The sequence below is a fragment of the Pectinophora gossypiella genome, chromosome 2 (assembly GCF_024362695.1).
Source record: "Pectinophora gossypiella chromosome 2, ilPecGoss1.1, whole genome shotgun sequence".
NCBI lineage: Eukaryota > Metazoa > Arthropoda > Insecta > Lepidoptera > Gelechiidae > Pectinophora > Pectinophora gossypiella.
The window spans coordinates 13,728,780-13,747,644 of record NC_065405.1 but is presented as its reverse complement, the minus strand read 5'-3'; the positions used below and the strand labels follow the sequence as shown (position 1 = coordinate 13,747,644).

Genomic DNA, 18,865 nt, shown 5'->3' with positions numbered 1-18,865 from the left:
AGGTAGTTGTTGTCCGTCCCTTTCGTTTTCGGCGGATAAGAAAATTACAGGTATAACTTTATAATAAAACTATATACTTATATTATAATTAGGATGTGTCTGCAGGAATCGGGGCCACTATTGCTATAAATGATATGCCGTTCACAATTCCATCTTGTATTTTCTATTTAATGCTCATATATTACCCGAAGAACAATAGCGTCAAAACCGTTTCCATGTAGCGCTCAAAAGATGAAGTGCTCCGTACAATCATCTATGCCTTCAACCCTCCGTTCTGAGACCATAAGTTTCCGTCGCCTCCCACACTAGGGTGCCTATGAGTAAGTGCCATCCATCCCCACCGGTGGACTATTCATCACAGCCTACACCGCGACAAACGTACGTGTCCATAAATATGAGATACGTCATCGCTTGCGCATATTCGCGGCCGAAACGCGATCCGCGATATCGCGGGTGAAGCGTCTGTTCGACTGTACGCGATGAGCGGTGAACGGCAAAATAATTTAAAATTATTTTTTTTCAGTTACAGGCTTTTTGACACCTTGATGTTTGAATTATTGTGCCATTGTGACAAACAATGTTTACCGCATCTGATGAACCTGCGGTATTGTTTAAATCAACTACATGCCTAAGTATTATTAAAAAAAAAAGAAACGGGTGCTCATATTTACACTGGTAGTTAGTGCTAATTCAATAAAGATAATAATTTACAATTTATTTTCAATGCACGGTAAGATTTAGATCTGTCAGAGTACGTAAGCTAGTGATGTATCAGTCGAGATTATATAACATTTTCTAAAAATGCTCAAGCGAAAAACTTGGTTCAGGGCATTAGTGTACTTATTAGTAGAAATTATTGGCCGATTGGTCGAAGTGAGCCGATGCAGCGAAAATTAACCGTGAGGCCGACCTAAACGAAGCGGAAATTCTGCAGACTTTGAGAAACACTAGTAAAACGCGAAATCGCTCAATTAAAATTAAAATTCAAAAATATCTTTATTCAGTAGGTAACATAGTTACACTTTGAATCGTCAATTTTTACATAACGAACGTCTCATCCGCCTAAAACTACTGCAGCTTCTCACAATCTGTATAGCCGGGGAAAAGAAGCTGCAAGAAAAACCTCGGCACAGGGCCCTAGATGTTAATAAAAATAAAATATTGGTATACAATTGAGTAATTTAGCTGCCTAATATCAGTTCTCAGATAGTTAATCCCATGCATTCATATCTTCTAAGTAATCACTAACTTTATAATAACCATTTTTGTAAAGTTTTTGTTTAACTACTGTCTTAAAACAGTTGAAAGGCAAATTCTGAATGTCAATGGGAATCTTATTGTAAAAACGTATACATTGCCCCTTAAGAGATTTAGTAATCTTATGTAATCGACTGACTTGTAAAGCAAGCTCAATCGCTAGTACTGGGACAAATGCCTTGACAATAAACATAACGATATGTGGACTGGACACCTACTTACTAAAGTGTGACAGTACAATTGATAGTGCTGTAATATCTGCCATTTTATGTCTATGAAGTAAATCGGGATCGATTTGAGAATCGACGTTTAAAGCTTATTTGTATTGGAAGAGTAGTGAAAAGTAGTATTATGTTACAGTTTGTGTGACAGCTGTAGAAAAGATTTGAAAATATGAGAATTAATTATTGTTGTTGTTCTGGGAGCGAATAACAAATTATAAAACACTTTCAACTGTTCTCACAACTGAACTGCCGTTCAGTCTCCGTGCCGTGCGTGCTATCGTTCTGTTCTGTTTCTGTTGTTCTGTTCTGTCTGTTCTGTTGTTTCTTTCAGCTGTTTATTTTTTGCCCTTCGCAGTTGAAACTGCTGGCCCGTGGAGGAATGAGGCTTTGTCTTTTGTCAGGGACCTGGGGAGACGTTTGAGAGAATGAGGGCATGATCCACGTTCTGGGTTATTTCTGGTTCACCGCATTTCTCTGGTCATACAGCGAGGGAACGCTGCCAGTTTGATGGGTACGTTTGAGCCGGAAATAATCCGGAGTGGACTTTTTGAGTTGACGAAGCTTGTTGCTGATAAGGTTTTTGTGCGGATTTTACTATATAAAGACAAGAAGATCTAAATCAATATAAGTTTAGATCTCGCTTAAATAAACTGATGAAAAATAAAAGTTTGGTTTGTTTATTAGTTTATTACAAGCTCATCACTTTCTACTGCAATGAAATACACAGATTAATCTTTTTCTGTGACAATACCAATAACGTAACTTAAATAACATTTATTATACGACCTGGACAAAAACTCAGCAAAAAAAATAATCCTGTGACTTAAATGTCCTAAATTATATCTACTATTAACCACTACTCTATACTCTATAAATAAAATATTCTATTCATTAGTAAGCATGAGACAATCTTTTTAAGTGTCCAATATTGGGGTTTGGGGGGGATGATTGGACACTTAATAAGACACGACGAATTTATTAAAAACTTCATAGAAAGAAAGTTACAAGAAAAGAGAGTAAGGGTAAGCCCAAGAAGAGCCTACATGGAACAGATCAAAGAGAAGGTGAACATCGTGTCTTATAAGCAAGTGAAGGAATTGGCCTTTGATAGACAAGAATGGAGAATGCTAAACCGACAAGAGTGTGGCTCTTAAATTAGTGATAATGAATATTGAGGTAACTTAAAATGTTTATGTACGTTTGAAAGATATCCAAATCTACGGCACAGTGAGCTAATTATGTACAATTACAGTCAGGAATCACAAACCATTCGTCATGTCACCATTAATATTATTTAAAGGCAACTCATCGAGAATGCGCATTCTTTTTTCAATTCGAATTGGGCCATAAGATTTTTTCGCGCGGCATCGGGTTTATAAATCAAAATCTGACAAAGGACTGAGTCGCGGCTCGTGAGTTAGGGGTAAGTTATTTATAGCACTCTCGCCTGGTAATAAATACATAGGATACCGTAACTCCTTATTGCATCATCGTGTTTGAATTGCGGACGGTTTCGGGTTCGCACACTGTTACGGTGTTTATGTGGTGTTAAAAGGTCGAGTATTTATAAAAATATATTTGTAAGTACATTGTATAAAATGTTATTTTCTTACATTTCCCTTAAAAATTTGAACGATGATACTATTTAATTAACATCTTTGTTTTAAATGAAACTGCTGATATATGATTTTATATGGTATATTTTGTTACTGATTTTTTGTATATTTGCCTTGGCTAATATTTTGGACAAAATGCTTTATATAAGTATATGAATATTAATTCACGATTATATTCCCTATTGGTTTAGTCAGAGGTGTATTCATAGTGGAGCATCAATAGTGAGTAGAGAAGTGCGTAAGACCAACGTGGCAGGTGGAGCCTATGTAATACCTATTAAAAAAAAATGTTTCTTTTAACGTACAATCACTACAATAAATAACACAACAATTAGGTTTTGATTGAGTACATTCTGTAAATTAATATACTAATATGAAAGTACTTCAAACAACTTAAAATAATCGTCAGTTTTTACCCACTCTAACAGGTAACCCTACCACAGTGCGTCCTTATTGCATGTCTTCGACCACCTTTGCGTTGTTTCACGTCAGTCCGATACAGTTATGTTCCCGGGATCCGGGATTTACGACTAGCAAGGCTACCCGGCACCCCTCTCAGCGGGCGGCTTGACACCATTACACTTTAACCGAGTTTGCCTTACGGGATTTAGTATTTGGACCACTGTGCAGGACAGTTATCGTTCAATTAATTAAGCAATGTTATTAATTCCAGAAGTTACCTTGTGAATGGATCACGTGAATGTGTTCCTGTCTGTTATCCTAAGCATACAATAAGGAATAATAGATCGGCAAGTCTACGCTCCCCACCAGGGTCTGAGCTAGGTCTACCTCACCCCCTTCGGTCTTACTTTAGTCTTCAATCGTATGGGCGTCAGACGTCACACACACAGATGCGCGTGTACGATATCGTCAATGTGTAGTGTCTGTGTAAAGCGAGATTTTTTTAAATGAAGTGTCCGGGCTGTGATTAAAGTCTGTATAAGTACGTATTTTGAATGAACATAACAAAAACAAAATTGTTTTACAAAATATAATACGTTATACTGTGAAGTAACATGTAATCAAGTCAAATACATAATATCTATAATAATATAGAAGTTTTATTATAAAATATTGTTATATATAAACATCAATTTGATTTAATAATAATATTTATATGAATTACAACCATCTATGATTGCAAAATTATGTATTATTAATGTATTATTATCAGGCACCGAATCCTATCCACTTCTTAACCAACTTCTTAATATTCTTTCTTGCGGCAATTAATTCATCTGTATCAGTAGACGCATCGTGCAGCAGGTCTTCGCAGTGAAACGCTTTTGGTATCACTATTGCTGGAGCATCACTAGAAAGATCATTAACGATCCCAAGTCTACTCCACGGGTCTATGTCACCGTTGACGAAAACAACCATTGTGACATTAGGACTCAGTCCTTCATAAAAATTATTCGTATTTTCCACTCCCCTTTCAACTCTTTTTTCATCAAATTCTGATCCAAATAATCCGGTACATACATTGTAGTAGAAATTCACTGGAACGTTATTTGTAAACGGTTGTTTGACAGAAGTTGTTGTCTGAAAATATCCAAACTCAGTACATACTTGGTAAAACCAAGAAACCATGGTCCCTCCTTTTATTTCATTTATAAATTTGTTATAATCGAAATCAAAACAGCCACGATATTGTCGAAATAACTTTGATTCATCATCAAACAACCTTTTCAAATAGGGAGTACTAGAATCCATTATTTGGTGACAGTGATTTACTATATCATCTGGGGTACCATATTGTGCATTCATCTGAAATATGGCAATTTTATCCACAAAGAACAGTTGTTTATTTTCAAGCTTGGTCATATCAGTGTCATCACAAATATTCTCTTCTTTTTTGAGTTTTTCGATGCCGTCAGCAGTTTTTAATAATTGTTCGTATCTTTGAAATATTTCGGTGATCTTGTCTAGACAACCACTGGGTCCTAGTTTTTGATAGTCCTCGGAAACTTTTTCTAAATATTCAAAGAAATCTACTTTAGCTAAGACTGGTGCACTGCTGGCTACAGCTACATCAACTAAATTGGGGTACTTTAGTTTCATCCAGGCAACCAAATTTCCAGCGTACGATCCTCCAATGACAACCACCTTGGATGTCTCAAACGTGGAAGATGACTTTATCGTTTTGATAAGGTGCGCTAAGTCTGCCAAAGCTTGGTGAGAACTTAAATATTTCAAGTTGTCTGTTACGTGAATGTCCAAAGGTATACTTTTGCCGTAATATCTATGCTCTGAATAGAAGAGTGCCCCATTTGTTTCCTTCTGCAGTTGTTGGACATACCCAATAGGTATTGCGTCAGAAATTGAATATTCACCGCCAACGAATATATAGATAGGACCGTTGGGCTTCCAATAGTCCAAGTCTTCGATGTATCTCATTTTCCAAGTTCTTTTCTCGTTTGGGTCGAAGTGATCCAAACGCTGTTCGATCCATTAATCTTCTTTGCTATCAAGTATTGTAACGTTGTAAGTGTGTAACTTGGTAATATGTCTGTAACCATGATCAAAACTGAATAAACCGAACCCGAAGATTCCCCCGACATTTAGTAGGAATATTAAGTAAAAATAATACATGGCCGACGTCTAGCCACGACTCCACTATATTTTTGTACAATATGCGGTTCGAATACGTTATTGACACAGTTATGCCTTTTATATGACTTGAAAGGTAACATCGTTATCAAATGCTATGCTGTACAAATACTTTGGATTTTATTATGCACCTAACTGCGATAGTTTTAATGGCTTTTGGGGTTCTTTTTGACTGGGACAAATGCTTTGACAATAAATATAACGATAAGTGGACTGAACACCTACTTACTAAAGTGCGACAGTACAATTGATAGTGCTGTAATATCTGCCATTTTATGTCTATGAAGTAAATCGAGATCGATTTGAGAATCGACGTTTAAAGCCTATTTGTATAGGAAGAGTAGTGAAAAGTAGTACACAACTACTACTAACACTACAACTACTGGTAGTAGTAGTACTACTAGTAGGCGTTGTCTTTTGTCAGGGACCTGGGGAGACGTTTGAAACAGGGCATGATCCACGTTTTGGGTCATTTCTGGTTCAGTGCATTTCTCTGGTCATAAAGCGAGGCAACGCAGCCAGTTTGATGGGTACGTTTGAGCGGGACATGATCTGGGGTAGATTTTTTGAGTGATGTTGACGAAGCTTGTTGCTGATGGATTTCATTGACTGTTTTTAATTACAAAAATAAGATGTAGATACTATATAAAGACAAGTAGAACTAAATCAATATAAGTTTAGATCTCGCTTAGATAAACAAATTAAAAATAAATTATATTACAAGTTCATCGCTTTCTATTGCAAGGACATCTTCACCATCACCAGCCCATTAACGTCCCCATAAATTTATTTCTAGTAACAATTTACATTTGCTATAAGAAAAGTATTGTACGTGCTGGACACAGACTCAGCAAAAAAATATTGTAAAATGTCTTCTGATAGTACCTACTATCAACCACTACTCTATATCTAAATCAAATATTATATTCATTCTAATGTTATTTTCTTACATTTTCCTTAAAAAGTTGAATGAGGATACTATTCAATTTAAATCTTTTATTTATTGTGGTCAAACTGCTGATAATGATATCATATATTTTGGTTTGATAATGGTACATTTTGTAACTATTTAATTGTATATTTGCCTTGGCTAATATTTTGTACAAAATGTTTTATGTATATAAATATTAATTCACGACTATAGTCCCTATTCATTTAGTCAGAGGCGTATCCATCGCAGAGCACCAATGGTGAGTGGTGAAGCGCGTTAGACCAACGTGTCAGGTGGAGCCTAATTAAACCTATTAAAAAAAAAAATGAAAATGTTTCTTTTCAACGTAGAATCATTATTACATTACACAACATAACGCAAAAATCACTTTGTGATCCCTAGTTTGGTTAGGACATTACAGGCTGATCACCTGATTGTCTGAAAGTACGACGATCCGTGCCTCGGAATGCACGTTAAGCCGTTGGTCCCGGTTACTATTTACGTGAGTAATCGTTACATGAGCCATGTCAGAGGCCTTTGGCGGCTCAATAATAACCCTGACACCAGGGTTGATGAGGTTGGTATTCCACTTCACAACCCACACCATAAGAAGAAGAGACAACATAACAATTAGATATTCATTGAGTACATTCTGTAAATTAATATACTTACTAATATGAATGTACTTCAAACAGCTTAAAATAATCGTCAGTTTTTACCCACTCTAACAGCTAACCGTACCACAGTGCGTCCTTATTCCATGTCTTCGACCACCTTTGCGTTGTTTCACGTCACTCCGATATAGTTATGTTCCCGGGATCCGGGATTTACAACTAGCAAGGCTACCCGGCATCGCTCTCAGCGGGCGGCTTGACACCATTACACTTTAACCGAGTTTGCCTTACGGAATTTAGTATTTGGTCCACTGTGCAGGACAGTTATTGTTCAATTAATTAAGCATTCTTATTAATTCCAGAAGTTACCTTGTGAATGGATCACGTGAATGTGTTCCTGTCTGTTATCCTAAGCATACAATAAGGAATAATAGATCGGCAAGTCTACGCTCCCCACCTGGGTCTGAGCTAGGTCTACCTCACCCCCCTTCGTCTTACTTTAGTCTTCAATCGTATGGGCGTCAGACGTCACACACACAGATGCGCGTGTACGATATCGTCAATGTGTAGTGTCTGTGTATAACGAGATTTTTTATAAAATGAAGTGTTCGGACTTATTATTTATTCGTAGGTCCGGGGTGTTAATAAAGTCTGTATAAGTCTACGAATAAATTATATACTTAAGTACGTATTTTGGATTAACATAACATAAACAAAATTGGTTACAAAATGTAATACGTTATACTCTGAAATAATATGTAATCAAATCAAATTCATAATATCTATATTAATATAGAAGTTTTATTATATCCTCGTAAGGCCCGGATTTCCAGACACAATAGTTAAACAATGGGATTTGGATTTTAAAAGGACTTTGGGCCTTAAGACCATATAACATTGTTATATACAAACATTACTTTGATTTAATAATAATATTTATATGGATTACAACCGTCTATGATTGCAAAATTATGTATTATTAATGTATTATTATCAGGCACCGAATCCTATCCACTTCTTAACCAACTTCTTAATATTCTTTCTTGCGGCAATTAATTCATCTGTATCACTAGGCTGACCGCTCAGCAGGTCTTCGCAGTGAAACGCTTTTGGTATCACTATTGCTGGAGCATCATTAGACAGATCATTATGGATCCCAAGTCTACTCCACGGGTCCTTGTCACCGTTGACGAAAACTACCATTGTGACATTAGGACTCAATCCTCCATAAAAATTATTCGTATTTTCCACTCCCGTTTCAACTCTTTTTTCATCAAATTCTGATCCAAATAATCCGGTACATACATTGTAGTAGAAATTCACTGGAACGTTATTTGTAAACGGTTGTTTGACAGAAGTTGTTGTCTGAAAATATCCGAACTCAGTACATACTTGGTAAAACCAAGAGACGTAGGTCCCCTCTTTCATTCCATTTATAAAATTGTTATAATCGTAATCAAGACAGTCACCATATTTTCGAAATAACTTCGATTCATCATCAAACAACCTTTTCAAATAGGGAGTGCTAGAGTCCATTATTTGGTGACAGTGATCTACTATAACATCTGGAGTACCGTATTGTGCTTTCGACTGAAATATGGAAATTTTATTCATAAAGAACAGTTGTTTATTTTCAAGCTTGGTCATATCGGTGTCACCACAAATATTCTCTTCTTTTTTGAGTTGTTCGATGCCGTCAGCAGTTTTTAATAATTGTTCATATCTTTGAAATATTTCGGTGATCTTGTCAAGACAACCACTGGGTCCTAGTTTTTGGTAGTCCTCGGAAACTTTTTCTAAATATTCAAAGAAATCTACTTTAGCTAAGACTGGTGCACTGCTGGCTACAGCTACATCAACTAAATTGGGGTACTTTAGTTTCATCCAGGCAACCAAATTTCCAGCGTACGATCCTCCAATGACAACCACTTTGGATGTCTCAAACGTGGAAGATGACTTTATAGTTTTGATAAGGTGCGCTAAGTCTGCCAAAGCTTGGTGAGAACTTAAATATTTCAAGTTGTCTGTTACATGAATGTCCAAAGGTATACTTTTGCCGTAATATCTATGCTCTGAATAGAAGAGTGCCCCATTTGTTTCCTTCTGCAGTTCATGGGCATACCCGATAGGTATTGCGTCAGAAATTGAATATTCACCGCCAACGAATATATAGATAGGACCGTTGGGCTTCCAATAGTCCAAGTCTTCGATGTATCTCATTTTCCAAGTTCTTTTCTCGTTTGGGTCGAAGTGATCCAAACGCTGTTCGATCCATTGATCTTCTTTGCTATCAAGTATTGTAACGTTGTAAGTGTGTAGCTTGGTAATATGTCTGTAACCGTGATCAAAACTGAATAAACCGAACCCGAAGATTCCCCCGACATTTAGTAGGAATATTATGTAAAAATAATGCATGGCCGACGTCTAGCCACGACTCCACTATATTTTTGTACAATATGCGGTTCGAATACGTTATTGACACAGTTATGCCTTTTATATGACTTGAAGGGTAACATCGTTATCAAATGCTATGCTGTACAAATACTTTGGATTTTATTATCACCTTACTGCGATAGTTTTAATGGCTTTTGGGGTTCTTTGTGTCTGGGACAAATGCTTTCACAATAAACATAACGATATGTGGACTGAACACCTACTTACTAAAGTGCGACAGTACATGCACTATCAATTGATAGTGCTGTTATATCTGCTATTTTATGTCTATGAAGTAAATCGGGATCGATTTGAGAATCGACGTTTAAAGCCTATTTGTATTGGAAGAGTAGTGAAAAGTAGTACACAACTACTACTAACACTACAACTACTGGTAGTAGTAGTACTACTAGTAGGCGTTGCCTTTTGTCAGGGACCTGGGGAGACGTTTGAAACAGGGCATGATCCACGTTTTGGGTCATTTCTGATTTAGTGCATTTCTCTGGTCATAAAGCGAGGCAACGCAGCCAGTTTGATGGGTACGTTTGAGCGGGACATGATCTGGGGTAGATTTTCTGAGTGATGTTGACGAAGCTTGTTGCTGATAAGGTTTGTCCTTTGACGAAGCTTGTGTGGATTTCATTGACTGTTTTTTATTACAAAAATAAGATTTAGATACTATATTATTATAAAGACAAGAAGAACTAAGTCAATATAAGTTTAGATCTCGCTTAGATAAACAAATGAAAAATAAATTATATTACAATTTCATCACTTTCTATTGCAAGGACATCATCACCATCACCAGCCCATTAACGTCCCCACTGCTGAGGCACGGGCCTTCTTTATGGATGGATAGGGAGATCGGGCCTTTAACCACCACGCGGGCCTAGTGCGGATTGGTGGTTATTAACGACTGCTAATGCAGCCTTCCGAAGCACGGAGCTCGAGATGAAAACTTCTTTTTGTGGTTACCCATCTTATGACCGGCCTTTGCGAAAGTTGCTTAACTTCAACAATCGCAGATCGAGCGCGTTTACCGCTGCGCTACCGAGCTCCTCATACGCAGATACCTAATTCTTTCCTTTTGTTCTGTGACAATAAGAATAAAATAAATTTATATCTAGTAACAATTTACATTTGCTATAAGTAGAGTACCTATTATACGTGCTGGACACAGACTCAGCAAAAAAAATTGTAAAATGTCTTCAGATAGTACCTACTATCAACCACTATTCTATATCTATACTCTATAAATCAAATAATATATGTATTATATTCATTCTAATGTTATTTTCTTACATTTTCCCTAAAAAGTTGAACGAGGATACTATTCAATTTAAATCTTTTATTTATTGTGGTCAAACTGCTGATAATGATATCATATATTTTGTTTTGATAATGGTACATTTTGTAACTAATAAATTGTAAATTTGCCTTGGCTAATATTTTGTACAAAATGCTTTATATATATAAATATTAATTCACGACTATAGTCCCTATTCATTTAGTCAGAGGCGTATCTATCGCAGAGCACTAATGGTGAGTGGTGAAGCGCGTTCGACCAACGTGTCAGGTGGAGCCTAATTAAACCTATTAAAAAAAAAATGAAAATGTTTCTTTTCAACGTAGAATCATTATTACATTACACAACATAACGCAAAAATCACTTTGTGATCCCTAGTTTGGTTAGGACATTACAGGCTGATCACCTGATTGTCTGAAAGTACGACGATCCGTGCCTCGGAAGGCACGTTAAGCCGTTGGTCCCGGTTACTATTTACGTGAGTAATCGTTACATGAGCCATGTCAGAGGCCTTTGGCGGCTCAATAATAACCCTGACACCAGGGTTGATGAGGTTGGTATTCCACTTCACAACCCACACCATAAGAAGAAGAGACAACATAACAATTAGATATTCATTGAGTACATTCTGTAAATTAATATACTTACTAATATGAATGTACTTCAAACAGCTTAAAATAATCGTCAGTTTTTACCCACTCTAACAGCTAACCGTACCACAGTGCGTCCTTATTGCATGTCTTCGACCACCTTTGCGTTGTTTCACGTCACTCCGATATAGTTATGTTCCCGGGATCCGGGATTTACAACTAGCAAGGCTACCCGGCATCGCTCTCAGCGGGCGGCTTGACACCATTACACTTTAACCGAGTTTGCCTTACGGAATTTAGTATTTGGTCCACTGTGCAGGACAGTTATTGTTCAATTAATTAAGCATTCTTATTAATTCCAGAAGTTACCTTGTGAATGGATCACGTGAATGTGTTCCTGTCTGTTATCCTAAGCATACAATAAGGAATAATAGATCGGCAAGTCTACGCTCCCCACCTGGGTCTGAGCTAGGTCTACCTCACCCCCCTTCGTCTTACTTTAGTCTTCAATCGTATGGGCGTCAGACGTCACACACACAGATGCGCGTGTACGATATCGTCAATGTGTAGTGTCTGTGTATAACGAGATTTTTTATAAAATGAAGTGTTCGGACTTATTATTTATTCGTAGGTCCGGGGTGTTAATAAAGTCTGTATAAGTCTACGAATAAATTATATACTTAAGTACGTATTTTGGATTAACATAACATAAACAAAATTGGTTACAAAATGTAATACGTTATACTCTGAAATAATATGTAATCAAATCAAATTCATAATATCTATATTAATATAGAAGTTTTATTATATCCTCGTAAGGCCCGGATTTCCAGACACAATAGTTAAACAATGGGATTTGGATTTTAAAAGGACTTTGGGCCTTAAGACCATATAACATTGTTATATACAAACATTACTTTGATTTAATAATAATATTTATATGGATTACAACCGTCTATGATTGCAAAATTATGTATTATTAATGTATTATTATCAGGCACCGAATCCTATCCACTTCTTAACCAACTTCTTAATATTCTTTCTTGCGGCAATTAATTCATCTGAATCACTAGGCTGACCGCTCAGCAGGTCTTCGCAGTGAAACGCTTTTGGTATCACTATTGCTGGAGCATCATTAGACAGATCATTATGGATCCCAAGTCTACTCCACGGGTCCTTGTCACCGTTGACGAAAACTACCATTGTGACATTAGGACTCAATCCTTCATAAAAATTATTCGTATTTTCCACTCCCCTTTCAACTCTTTTTTCATCAAATTCTGATCCAAATAATCCGGTACATACATTGTAGTAGAAATTCACTGGAACGTTATTTGTAAACGGTTGTTTGACAGAAGTTGTTGTCTGAAAATATCCGAACTCAGTACATACTTGGTAAAACCAAGAGACGTAGGTCCCCTCTTTCATTCCATTTATAAAATTGTTATAATCGTAATCAAGACAGTCACCATATTTTCGAAATAACTTCGATTCATCATCAAACAACCTTTTCAAATAGGAAGTGCTAGAGTCCATTATTTGGTGACAGTGATCTACTATAACATCTGGAGTACCGTATTGTGCTTTCGACTGAAATATGGAAATTTTATTCATAAAGAACAGTTGTTTATTTTCAAGCTTGGTCATATCGGTGTCACCACAAATATTCTCTTCTTTTTTGAGTTGTTCGATGCCGTCAGCAGTTTTTAATAATTGTTCATATCTTTGAAATATTTCGGTGATTTTGTCAAGACAACCACTGGGTCCTAGTTTTTGGTAGTCCTCGGAAACTTTTTCTAAATATTCAAAGAAATCTACTTTAGCTAAGACTGGTGCACTGCTGGCTACAGCTACATCAACTAAATTGGGGTACTTTAGTTTCATCCAGGCAACCAAATTTCCAGCGTACGATCCTCCAATGACCACCACTTTGGATGTCTCAAACGTGGAAGATGACTTTATAGTTTTGATAAGGTGCGCTAAGTCTGCCAAAGCTTGGTGAGAACTTAAATATTTCAAGTTGTCTGTTACATGAATGTCCAAAGGTATACTTTTGCCGTAATATCTATGCTCTGAATAGAAGAGTGCCCCATTTGTTTCCTTCTGCAGTTCATGGGTATAACCGATAGGTATTGCGTCAGAAATTGAATATTCACCGCCAACGAATATATAGATAGGACCGTTGGGCTTCCAATAGTCCAAGTCTTCGATGTATCTCATTTTCCAAGTTCTTTTCTCGTTTGGGTCGAAGTGATCCAAACGCTGTTCGATCCATTGATCTTCTTTGCTATCAAGTATTGTAACGTTGTAAGTGTGTAGCTTGGTAATATGTCTGTAACCGTGATCAAAACTGAATAAACCGAACCCGAAGATTCCCCCGACATTTAGTAGGAATATTATGTAAAAATAATGCATGGCCGACGTCTAGCCACGACTCCACTATATTTTTGTACAATATGCGGTTCGAATACGTTATTGACACAGTTATGCCTTTTATATGACTTGAAGGGTAACATCGTTATCAAATGCTATGCTGTACAAATACTTTGGATTTTATTATGCACCTTACTGCGATAGTTTTAATGGCTTTTGGGGTTCTTTTTGACTGGGACAAATGCTTTGACAATAAATATAACGATAAGTGGACTGAACACCTACTTACTAAAGTGCGACAGTACAATTGATAGTGCTGTAATATCTGCCATTTTATGTCTATGAAGTAAATCGGGATCGATTTGAGAATCGACGTTTAAAGCCTGTTTGTATTGGAAGAGTAGTGAAAAGTAGTACACAACTACTACTAACACTACAAATACTGGTAGTAGTAGTACTACTAGTAGGCGTTGTCTTTTGTCAGGGACCTGGGGAGACGTTTGAAACCGGGCATGATCCACGTTTTGGGTCATTTCTGGTTCAGTGCATTTCTCTGGTCATAAAGCGAGGCAACGCAGCCAGTTTGATGGGTACGTTTGAGCGGGACATGATCTGGGGTAGATTTTTTGAGTGATGTTGATGAAGCTTGTTGCTGATAAGGTTTGTCCTTGACGAAGTTTGTGTGGATTTCATTTACTGTTTTTAATTACAAAAATAAGATGTAGATACTATATAAAGACAAGTAGAACTAAATCATTATAAGTTTAGATCTCGCTTAGATAAACAAATGAAAAATAAATTAAATTACAAGTTCATCACTTTCTATTGCAAGGACATCATCACCATCACCAGCCCATTAACGTCCCCACTGCTGGGGCACGGGCCTTCCCTATGGATGGATAGGGAGATCGGGCCTTAAACCACCACGCGGGCCCAGTGCAGATTGGTGGTTATTAACGACTGCTAATGCAGCCTTCCGAAGCACGGAGCTCGAGATGAAAACTTCTTTTTGTGGTTACCCATCTTATGGCCGGCCTTTGCGAAAGTTGCTTAACTTCAACAATCGCAGACCGAGCGCGTTTACCGCTGCGCTACCGAGCTCCTCATACGCAGATACCTAATTCTTTCCTTTTGTTCTGTGACAATAAGAATAAAATAAATTTATTTCTAGTAACAATTTACATTTGCTATAAGAAAAGTATTATACGTGCTGGACACAGACTCAGCAAAAAAAAATTGTAAAATGTCTTCAGATATTACCTACTATTAACCACTACTCTATATCTTTACTCTATAAATCAAATATTATATCCATTCTAATGTTATTTTCTTACATTTTCCTTAAAAAGTTGAACGAGGATACTATTCAATTTAAATCTTTTATTTATTGTGGTCAAACTGCTGATAATGATATCATATATTTTGGTTTGATAGTGGTACATTTTGTAACTATTTAATTGTATATTTGCCTTGGCTAATATTTTGTACAAAATGTTTTATATATATAAATATTAATTCACCACTATAGTCCCTATTCATTTAGTCAGAGGCGTATCCATCGCAGAGCACCAATGGTGAGTGGTGAAGCGCGTTAGACCAACGTGCCAGGTGGAGCCTAATTAAACCTATTAAAAAAAAATGAAAATGTTTCTTTTCAACGTAGAATCATTATTACATTACACAACATAACGCAAAAATCACTTTGTGATCCCTAGTTTGGTTAGGACATTACAGGCTGATCACCTGATTGTCTGAAAGTACGACGATCCGTGCCTCGGAAGGCACGTTAAGCCGTTGGTCCCGGTTACTATTTACGTGAGTAATCGTTACATGAGCCATGTCAGAGGCCTTTGGTGGCTCAATAATAAACCAGGGTTGATTAGGTTGGTTTTCCACCGCACAACCCACACCATAAGAAGAAGAGACAACATAACAATTAGATATTCATTGAGTACATTCTGTAAATTAATATACTTACTAATATGAATGTACTTCAAACAGCTTAAAATAATCGTCAGTTTTTACCCACTCTAACAGCTAACCGTACCACAGTGCGTCCTTATTGCATGTCTTCGACCACCTTTGCGTTGTTTCACGTCACTCCGATATAGTTATGTTCCCGGGATCCGGGATTTACAACTAGCAAGGCTACCCGGCACCGCTTTCAGCGGGCGGCTTGACACCATTACACTTTAACCGAGTTTGCCTTACGGGATTTAGTATTTGGACCACTGTGCAGGACAGTTATTGTTCAATTAATTAAGCAATGTTATTCATTCCAGAAGTTACCTTGTGAATGGATCACGTGAATATGTTCCTGTCTGTTACCCTTAGCATACAATAAGGAATAATAATAATAGATCGGCAAGTCTACGCTCCCCACCAGCGTCTGAGCTAGGTCTACCTCACCCCCTTCGGTCTTACTTTAGTCTTCAATCGTATGGGCGTCAGACGTCACACACACAGATGCGCGTGTACGATATCGTCAATGTGTAGTGTCTGTGTAAAACGAGATTTTTTTTTAATTAAGTGTACGGGGTGTGAATAACAAAAACAAAATTGGTTTACAAAATATAATACGTTATACTGTGAAGTAACATGTAATCAAGTCAAATAGATAATATCTATAATAATATAGAAGTTTTATTATATAATATTGTTATATACAAACATTACTCTGATTTAATAATAATATTTATATGGGTTACTACCGTCTCTGATTGCAAAATTATGTATTATTATCAGGCACCGAATCCTATCCACTTCTTAACCAACTTCTTAATATTCTTTCTTGCGGCAATTAATTCATCTGTATCAGTAGGCTCATCCATCAGCAGGTCTTCGCAGTTAAACGCTTTTGGTATCACTATTGCTGGAGCGTCACTAGAAAGATCATTAACGATCCCAAGCCTACTCCACGGGTCTTTGTCACCGTTGACGAAAACAACCATTGTGACATTAGGACTCAATCCTCCATAAAAATTATTCGTATATTCCACTCCCCTTTTAACTCTTTTTTCATCAAATTCTGATCCAAATAATCCGGTACATACATTGTAGTAGAAATTCACTGGAACGTTATTTGTAAACGGTTGTTTGGCAGAAGTTGTTGTCTGAAAATATCCGAACTCAGTACATAGTTGGTAAAACCAAGGAACCAAGGACCCCGTTTTTATTATATTTATAAAAATGTTATAATCGTAATGAATACAGTTACGATATTTTCGAAATAACTTCGGTTCATCATCATACAACCTTTTCAAATAGGGAGTACTAGAGTCCATTATTTGGTGACAGTGATCTACTATAACATCTGGGGTACCGTATTGTGCTCTCATTTGAAATATGGAAATTTTAACCATAAAGAACATTTGTTTATTTTCAAGCTTGGTCATATCGGTGTCACCACAAATATTCTCTTCTTTTTTGAGTTGTTCGATGCCGTCAGCAGTTTTTAATAATTGTTCGTATCTTTGAAATATTTCGGTGATCTTTTCAAGACAACCACTGGGTCCTAGTTTTTGATAGTCCTCGGAAACTTTTTCTAAATATTCAAAGAAATCTACTTTAGCTAAGACTGGTGCACTGCTGGCTACAGCTACATCAACTAAATTGGGGTACTTTAGTTTCATCCAGGCAACCAAATTTCCAGCGTACGATCCTCCAATGAAAACCACTTTGGATGTCTCAAACGTGGAAGATGACTTTATAGTTTTGATAAGGTGCGCTAAGTCTGCCAAAGCTTGGTGAGAACTTAAATATTTCAAGTTGTCTGTTACGTGAATGTCCAAAGGTATACTTTCGCCGTAATATCTATGCTCTGAATAGATGAGTGCCCCATTTGTTTCCCTTTGCAGTTCATGGAGATACCCATACCTGATAGGTATTTCGTCAGAAATTGCATATTGACCGCCAACGAATACATAGATAGGACCGTTGGGCTTCCAATAGTCCAAGTTTTCGACGTATCTCATTTTCCAAGTTCTTTTCTCGTTTGGGTCGAAGTGATCCAAACGCTGTTCGATCCATCGATATTCGTCGTTGCGAAGTATTGTAGCGTTGTAAGTGCGTAGCTTGGTAATATGTCTGTAACCGTGATCAAAACTGAATAAACCGAACCCGAAGATTCCCCTGACATTTAGTAGGAATATTAAGTAAAAATAATACATGGCCGACGTCTAGCCACGACTTCACTATATTTTTGTACAATATGCGGTTCGAATAAGTTATTGACACAATTATGCCTTTTATATGACTTGAAGGGTAACATCGTTATCAAATGCTATGCTGTACAAATACTTTGAATTTTATTATGCACCTTACTGCCATAGTTTTAATGGCTTTTGGGTTTCTTTGTGACTATAATTATCACTTTGATTTAATTTTCATTGACTATACAGGGTGTTAGTGACATCGTAACGAAAACTTTGAGGGATGATTCAGATCATGATTCTGAGTTGATATCAAGTGGAATTTTCCGTTGCAAAAGTATGGAACACTCTGTATAAATAAAATATAACCTCACGACTATATTTCTATTTTGGGTAGTCAGACGTCATCGTATGATGAACTAAGTACTTACATCTCACCGAGTAAAAGTTTTTTTTGCGTGACGTAAGTTTTCCTCAAATAGTATTAACTACATGGCTGGACAAATACAGAATGCTGAGGGCTGCCGCAAAAACTCGGTACAAAAATTTAAGACCACAGGCATGAAGGAGCCCCTGAAGAATCCTGCTCTCAAGGCGGCATAGGAAAGGATTATATTTAAAATGATTAATCGAGATCGATTAATAGTTATAAAAGTCATATAAGTATAATTTTTGAGTAATATAACCTCCCTGTGTCCCTGATGGGGTAGGCAAAGGTGTATATAATATACACACCCACTCCTCGTCAGCTATATGGTCG

At 36.9% G+C, this 18,865-nt stretch overlaps 3 protein-coding genes and 1 long non-coding RNA gene across 6 annotated transcripts in view; 1 reads left to right on the top strand and 3 right to left on the bottom strand.

Moving 5' to 3' along the window:
• The window catches only part of LOC126378329 (uncharacterized), a 231,319-nt gene that overhangs the window by 43,016 nt on the left and 169,438 nt on the right, over positions 1-18,865 (top strand). The gene's annotated exons all lie outside the window — the stretch shown is intronic.
• Positions 2,143-18,865, bottom strand: part of LOC126379154 (uncharacterized) — a 64,216-nt gene continuing 47,493 nt past the window's right edge. The window contains exon 2 of the long non-coding RNA XR_007568270.1: positions 2,143-2,520. This is a non-coding gene — a long non-coding RNA (uncharacterized LOC126379154). The remainder of the gene's footprint in view (positions 2,521-18,865) is intronic.
• LOC126378407 (putative serine protease K12H4.7) lies at positions 4,075-14,067 on the bottom strand. The gene is made up of 2 exons (XM_050026753.1): positions 13,511-14,067; positions 4,075-5,203 (listed from the first exon to the last, which is right to left on the bottom strand). Exons 1-2 carry the CDS (start codon positions 13,994-13,996, stop codon positions 4,268-4,270), a joined length of 1,422 nt encoding a protein of 473 aa, XP_049882710.1. The 5' UTR covers positions 13,997-14,067; the 3' UTR covers positions 4,075-4,267.
• On the bottom strand, positions 12,349-18,188 carry LOC126378399 (putative serine protease K12H4.7). Of its 2 annotated transcripts, none has more exons than XM_050026730.1 (2): positions 16,776-18,188; positions 12,349-12,654 (listed from the first exon to the last, which is right to left on the bottom strand). In XM_050026730.1, exons 1-2 carry the CDS (start codon positions 18,121-18,123, stop codon positions 12,575-12,577), a joined length of 1,428 nt encoding a protein of 475 aa, XP_049882687.1. In that variant the 5' UTR covers positions 18,124-18,188; the 3' UTR covers positions 12,349-12,574. The 2 variants fall into 2 exon arrangements, with proteins under 2 accessions (XP_049882687.1, XP_049882697.1); XM_050026740.1 differs by having other exon boundaries at positions 12,349-13,088; positions 17,210-18,188.

What these genes read in the sequence shown, in the direction of transcription:
- LOC126378407 (XM_050026753.1), bottom strand. Translation starts at nt 13,996, where the DNA reads ATGCATTATTTTTACATAATATTCCTACTAAATGTCGGGGGAATCTTC. An exon ending in CCACGTTTGAGACATCCAAA is followed by an intron (nt 5,204 to 13,510) that starts GTGGTGGTCATT and finishes GAGACATCCAAG; the next exon opens with GTGGTTGTCATTGGAGGATC.
- LOC126378399 (XM_050026730.1), bottom strand. Translation starts at nt 18,123, where the DNA reads ATGTATTATTTTTACTTAATATTCCTACTAAATGTCAGGGGAATCTTC. An exon ending in AGACCTGCTGATGGATGAGC is followed by an intron (nt 12,655 to 16,775) that starts CTACTGATACAG and finishes TGAGCGGTCAGC; the next exon opens with CTAGTGATTCAGATGAATTA.